Source organism: Acanthochromis polyacanthus, chromosome 21 (genome assembly GCF_021347895.1).
Source record: "Acanthochromis polyacanthus isolate Apoly-LR-REF ecotype Palm Island chromosome 21, KAUST_Apoly_ChrSc, whole genome shotgun sequence".
In the NCBI taxonomy this organism is placed as follows: domain Eukaryota; kingdom Metazoa; phylum Chordata; class Actinopteri; family Pomacentridae; genus Acanthochromis; species Acanthochromis polyacanthus.
Window position 1 is genome coordinate 25342523 of NC_067133.1, and position 4835 is coordinate 25347357.

General features: G+C 43.2%; 1 protein-coding gene across 1 annotated transcript; it reads left to right on the top strand.

Annotated features, from left to right (window-relative positions):
* The first annotated feature begins 588 nt into the window (after positions 1 to 588).
* Positions 589 to 4360, top strand: nptx1l (neuronal pentraxin 1 like). The gene is made up of 5 exons (XM_022214305.2): positions 589 to 1156; positions 1432 to 1639; positions 2251 to 2495; positions 2585 to 2764; positions 3146 to 4360. Exons 1-5 carry the CDS (start codon positions 713 to 715, stop codon positions 3365 to 3367), a joined length of 1299 nt encoding a protein of 432 aa, XP_022069997.1. The 5' UTR covers positions 589 to 712; the 3' UTR covers positions 3368 to 4360.
* Positions 4361 to 4835: the final 475 nt, after the last annotated feature.

Here is a 4835-nt window from a genome sequence, read left to right on the forward strand (position 1 = left end):
TAGAAACTGAATTATTGAGATGATCTTTGGGAATAAAATGACCTGGAAATATGCTCTTCATATTGAATTTGCAGTTTAGAATTAAAAGCACAGAGACAACAGAGAGAAGTGAAGAGATGAAACACGATTATCATGATTAAAGAGAGCAAAAGGCACAAAGATCTGCGGAAAAAGTGTGTGATGCTGTGCTTTGCGCGGAGCTGTCCTCGGTGCTGAATCCGTCAAACCGCAAACTGCTGCTGCTGCTGCTGCAACTTGTGATCTGCATCTAACCTGCACCGAGTGTGAGTTTCAGTTTGCCCACAACAAAACAAACACAGCTGGCTCTCTGCTGGCGCCCTGCCACGCGAGTAAACCTTAACAAATCCTGCGTTTTCCATATGAATAATACACGGCGAGAAATGACAAATAGTCACGGTGATGAAAGATTTAACATGTGGGAGCCTGAAAGCAAAGGGGGGAAAAAGGATTTCATCTCCTGACTGTGTCGCTGCTTTTCGGAGCCGTTTAAACAGGGGGGCAGGCGCGAATCCCTCCCCTCCGGTCGTGATGCAGTGAACCCGCTCTGCGCAGAACCGGGCAGGCTGTATAAAAGCGGCTGCACTCGCCACAGTAGGAGTACAACAACAAGAGGAGGGGGACACAAGCGAGAAGTCACTGCGGATCAGCAACCAAACAGAAATTAAGCCAAACCCAGCACAGAGCAGCAGACATGCAAGCCACAAAGAACGGGATCTGTTGGAGACTTATTCTGTTTTTCTGCGTGCTTTTGGGGAGTTCGTCTCAAGACTTCGGAGGACAGACGCAGTTCATTTGCACGTCCGTACCCAAGGATATGGACATATGCGCAGCAACCTTGCAGAACAGCGTGCCCGGGGAGGACCTGAAGACCACGGTCATGCAGCTACGGGAGACGGTTTTGCAGCAGAAAGAGACGATCATGAACCAAAAAGAGACTATCAGAGAACTGACCTCAAAGTTGGCTCGGTGCGAGAGCCAGAGCGGCGCCGAGCCCGGGGACGCACGTCCGGGGGGCAGGAGGAAAGAAGCTGGGACCAAAAACACAATGGGGGACGTGTCGAGGGGCCCCGCGGACACTTTGTCGCAACTATCACAGACTTTACAGTCGTTAAAGCAAAGACTAGAAAATCTGGAGGTAGGCTGCTGTGTGTGAGGGCATTTTCAACACTTTGCGCAAAAACACCTCTGTTGACAAATGTATTATTAAAATAGCAACAATATCCCACTATGTGTCTCTGAAAGTAAATACTAGACATACATTTACCTTGCAAACCCTCCAGGTGTACAATTTAAGTCACATATCCAGTTATACCGCAGTATTCCTCCAAAATGAAACTTCATCTGGATTTATCCCCACTCACAATTCTATTTACATTGAGCTTTTTATTATTATTTTTTTAACCCTAACAGCAATTCAGCAGAAGTAACAACTCGGTGCAGGCGAACAGCTTGAAAGACCTGCTCCAAAGTAAAATCGACGACTTGGAGAAGCAGGTGTTGTCCCGGGTGAACAGCATCGAGGAGGGGAAGCCCGGACTCCGGAATGAGACGGAGCAGCGTGGGAGAGTGGAGTCCACCCTCACATCCCTCCATCAGAGGATCACCGACTTGGAGAAAGGTAGGTGGAGGGAGTTCACAGGCTTCTGCGCACAAAAGTGGAAGGATGGGTGGTGACAGGCTCGAGGATCAGGAACAATAAGCAAGTGGAGAAGCAGATTGCTGCGATTTTACAGCACAGAAAAGTCTTTTGGTATTACATTTTGGCATTATGGGCTTTAATGAGCTCAGCGGTCGATTTAATGTTGTACTCATCCTGCGTAAAGCTGGAGCAGCCCGGTACATTCGGCAGTTTCCTGCTCTAATTCTTGCAGATAAAAAAGCACTTCAGTAAACGCCCTGTCACGTCCATTTGCTTCGTGAGCCATTTGAGAAGTTAAACCGCGGTGCCGCTCTCAGTTTGGGACACCTCTGACACCGAGCCGGAGCAGGAACTTATAAATAAAGAGGTGTGGAGGCAGCAGCAGATGAGGAAATGAAGCGTCACTGCTCCTGTGATGGATTTATCAGGCGAGATTAAAGAAAAAAATCTGGAACGACACCATTGTGGATTTGTTGTGTAACATATAATTCCTATGTAAATCCTCGGGACGTGTGCGTTTTTACACATGGTATATTTGTGTTTAACAGGATGAAAACAAAGAGAAAATATTTTCTGTTTCTTCCTCACAGGTCAAAGAGAAAACAGGCCGCTGGATAAATTCCAGCTCACATTCCCACTGAGGACCAACTACATGTATGCAAAAGTGAAGAAGAGTTTGCCAGAGATGTACGCGCTGACCGTGTGCATGTGGCTCAAGTCCAATGCGTCCCCGGGAGTGGGCACACCTTTCTCTTACGCAGTACCTGGACAAGCCAACGAGCTGGTCCTCATAGAGTGGGGGAACAACCCGATGGAGATACTCATAAATGACAAGGTATGGCCAGAACACAGTGGGTCATTTGTATTTTAAATTGTAAAATGTTCCTCTTGAAAGAAAATTCCTGCATTTATTGTTTTTTAAAGGTTGCAAAGCTGCCTTTCCTCATCAACGATGGAAAGTGGCATCATATCTGTGTAACCTGGACCACTCGTGATGGTGTTTGGGAAGCTTTTCAAGATGGTGTCAAGAGGGGGAGTGGAGAAAATCTGGCGCCTTATCATCCAATCAAACCACAGGGCCTGCTGATCCTGGGCCAAGAGCAGGTAAACAGTAAACACAGAGTCTTTTAAGGCTTTGTAGCTCCTCTTCTGAAGCACATGAAGGCAACAGAAATTCCTTCAAGTCACATTAAGAGATCATCTTTATAGTTTTAATATCTGAGGAAACAGGAGCCTGGAATAATAGATTACCAAAGATATCACTTTGATATCCTGATTCAGACAATTACTAGCGAGGAAAATATATTTTCCATTTATTGTGACAAAAAGCCAATATTGCAGTTGAACCTTGGCTGTTTTCAAATAATGCAATTAGATCTTAGATCATCAAGAACACATATTCCTCATTCAGTCAAAGCATCAAGATAATCAAAGAGATTTTTCAGTCTTATCATCATTGATTAAATCCATTTGTCTTCCCTACAGGACACACTCGGAGGAGGATTCGATGCCACACAAGCTTTCGTTGGAGACCTGGCCAATTTTCACATCTGGGATAGGAAACTGTCTGTAGGAGAGATTTATAATCTGGCGACTTGCAGCAGCAAAGCTCAAGTGGGCAATGTTTTTGCGTGGATGGAGACGAGCCTTGATATTTACGGAGGTGCCTCCAAGTGGACATTCGAAGCCTGTCGCCAGCTCAACTGAACTGCAGGGAAGAGAAACTCAATGCATTTCGCTAAAAGCCCACCGTCGTCACAGTGGCGGTAAACTATTTTGAAAGCTCATGAGGAGATTGTTTCAATGAATAGCATCTGGGAATTGTTATAGATATTCAAAAACATCATTTGTGGACAATTTGATAGATTTTTTTCTTATCAGAATCTCACATGGGACAGAAAAGGGACACTATGGCAGCCTGTGGTGTTCAAATGCACATCAGGTCCACTTGTGGTTTTCCTTTGAAAAAGCAGGTGATGCCACTCTGGAGAGCAGAGGTGGCTCTCGGGAGACCAAAATGACAGGCCAGCGTCTAAAGTACAGTAGGAGGTCATGTAGTTTTTAGCAAACAGATGTCACACAATTCAACAAAATGACTGACTCCTTCAAATGTCGTTTCTGTCTTGACTGCCAGGGATTTTCACTGTGAAAAGAGCAAAAGTGGATTTCTTTAACAGGAATGCGTTCTCCAAGAGGTTATGAAATAGACAACGATGTTTCTCTCTCACTCTTCTTTCCCTCCCACCACCTGCTTGACGTGATTTCGTGTGAAGAATGACGTATATTTATTGCCAACATTTGAGCCTGAGTGCCTTGGGCTGTTGAAAAAGTATCTCAGCACATTCGTTATCATTTGCAGAGTGTTTGTGCGTTTGTATTTATTTTCTTGTAAATTGATTTCCAAAAGAGGCGTTTTATTGTAACACTTTGAATGAGGATGAATCAGATTGTTTATTGTAAAATGCAACTCATTGATGACAGTGGCGCATTTTACAGATGCTTGTACTTCAGTGGGAATGTTCTCTGTACAGTAACAGCATGTCTTAACTTCTGTAATGCTGCGTCAGCATCTATGATCTTTGCTTTTACTATCCTACTTTTGGGTTGAGGTTTTATACTGTATTGTTATATGCTTAAAGCATGGCAACACCGACAGATGACTAAAAGTTCTAGTTTTTGTAATAAATTGTGATACTTCAATCATATGTAAACATATATTTATTCATACACATGAAACTAAAGTGTAAGAGATTTGAAACATTGCAGATTTCCAATGAAATTCTCATTTAACATGAGTTCACTACAATAAAAATGCAGAATTTTAAGTCTTCAAGAATCGACAACTCCTGAACCTGTAACTGACTAAACAGGACTGGCATTAAATTTCCTATACATGTTGAGTGTGCAATATAAATTTGTCAATTGGGACACCACATTTAGGTTAGATGCTACTCTAGCTAAGTGCCACATATGGTGCAAAATGGTTTGAAAACACAAAATCTGCAACAGTTTTAAGGATAGAAATCATGTTTTTATTCATGAAAAGCTAATATGAAAAATATTTTCCCCATTAATTGAGTTACAGCTGGGGTTACTGAGTCAGACCACAGTAAAAATCCAAAATCAGTTTCTTAAAATGCCAAATAGTAGCCATCCAAACAAGTCATAAGACCAA

What these genes read in the sequence shown, in the direction of transcription:
- nptx1l (XM_022214305.2), top strand. Translation starts at nt 713, where the DNA reads ATGCAAGCCACAAAGAACGGGATCTGTTGGAGACTTATTCTGTTTTTC. An exon ending in AAAGACTAGAAAATCTGGAG is followed by an intron (nt 1,157 to 1,431) that starts GTAGGCTGCTGT and finishes TAACCCTAACAG; the next exon opens with CAATTCAGCAGAAGTAACAA. An exon ending in AGATACTCATAAATGACAAG is followed by an intron (nt 2,496 to 2,584) that starts GTATGGCCAGAA and finishes TGTTTTTTAAAG; the next exon opens with GTTGCAAAGCTGCCTTTCCT.